The sequence below is a fragment of the Octodon degus genome, unplaced genomic scaffold (assembly GCF_000260255.1).
Source record: "Octodon degus isolate 3935 unplaced genomic scaffold, OctDeg1.0 scaffold00098, whole genome shotgun sequence".
Classification (NCBI taxonomy): domain Eukaryota; kingdom Metazoa; phylum Chordata; class Mammalia; order Rodentia; family Octodontidae; genus Octodon; species Octodon degus.
Genome location: NW_004524674.1, coordinates 4,438,034 through 4,439,307, shown reverse-complemented (window position 1 = coordinate 4,439,307; position 1,274 = coordinate 4,438,034). Strand labels below are relative to the sequence as shown.

At 46.2% G+C, this 1,274-nt stretch overlaps 1 protein-coding gene across 1 annotated transcript in view; it reads right to left on the bottom strand.

The window, feature by feature from the left end:
- The window catches only part of LOC101563555 (arachidonate 12-lipoxygenase, epidermal-type-like), a 15,937-nt gene that overhangs the window by 1,828 nt on the left and 12,835 nt on the right, over positions 1 to 1,274 (bottom strand). The window contains exon 7 of the mRNA XM_012516264.2: positions 198 to 284. Within this exon, the coding sequence (XP_012371718.1) occupies positions 198 to 284 (87 nt within the window). The remainder of the gene's footprint in view (positions 1 to 197; positions 285 to 1,274) is intronic.

Here is a 1,274-nt window from a genome sequence, read left to right as displayed (position 1 = left end):
AGACAGAGACAGACAGAGACAGACAGAGAGAAGGAGGAAGAGGCAGAGGAGAACAACTAGGCTATTCAGTTGTAGAGTAGAACATGATAAGTCCTCTGTTAGAAGCAGCAGAACTTGGGGGAGGACTGGGTACAGGAAACCACCACTGGAATTCTAACATTGAACCCTCCTCCCTGATCACCATCCCTTTTCCATACCAGATCAAAAATTCCATATTTAGAGATGAGTCTATTCCGGGCCAACATGTTGATGTCCATGGTGTAGCGAAAGTGGGGAATCAGGAGCTGATTGTGAGGAAAAGGAATAGAGCACCAGACTGAAAAACAGGAGCATAAATAAAAGGACCAGCAAGTTTAAGAGGGAAAAGGGAGAGACTGAGTCTTGGTGAGAGACACAAGACTTGGAAGAGAGAGCTGGACAAATATTTCTTTCGCTCTCCCAAGCTCAAAGCTTTAGGAGTCCACTTATGCACAGTCTTTTACTGTTTCTCAGAATTACAGGAATGTCTGATCTTACATCACACACTCTAGTAGGTTTTCTACACTTCCTCTTTCATCTTCGCTAGCACTTCACCCCCACACCACACACCACACAAACATGCTCAGTGTTGGATTTGCTATAGAAGGAAACCTTCCCTGACCCACCCCTCCTCTCAGGCTCTTTCTCTCAATTCCCCTTTCCACAAAGTCTTCTCAGTCATGTGTGTGGCCTTTGCCTCCTCACTACTGATTCTGTTCAGTTCACACCAAGCAGACTTGCAGTGCTGCCCCTTCCTCCAGAGAGCACATGCTAGTGTATTCCCCAGCGCCTTCCACACGACCACATCCCGCTTGCCTTTCTCTGTAACTCTGGGACACCTATCCTCAGCGCTTGAGGCAGACAACTGCCTGCTCTATAGCGCTTTCTTCTCCTGGCGGCCACAAATCAATCACACTTGTTTCCTGTAACCTCTGTGGATGTCTCTTCTCTTGTGCTTTTTCTTGCTCCACTGTTTGTGTTCAGTTTTTTAAGAAAAAATTTTTTGTTGTTGAAAGGCAGAAGAATTTTTTTTTTTTTCTTGCTCCGAATGCCTTCAGGGCAGGTTTGGCTGGCTTGTTGTGGGGATCAAACCACAGCAACTTGAGCCTGACTGCTTTGTTGGAGCAGCCACTTAAAGAACTGAGCTAAGAGGCAGGCCCCCAAGAAAAAAAAAAAATTGGACAGAGAGTTAGCTCAGTGGCATAAGGACCTGCCTGGCAAGTGCAAGGTCCTGAGATTGATCCTCAGTATCAAAA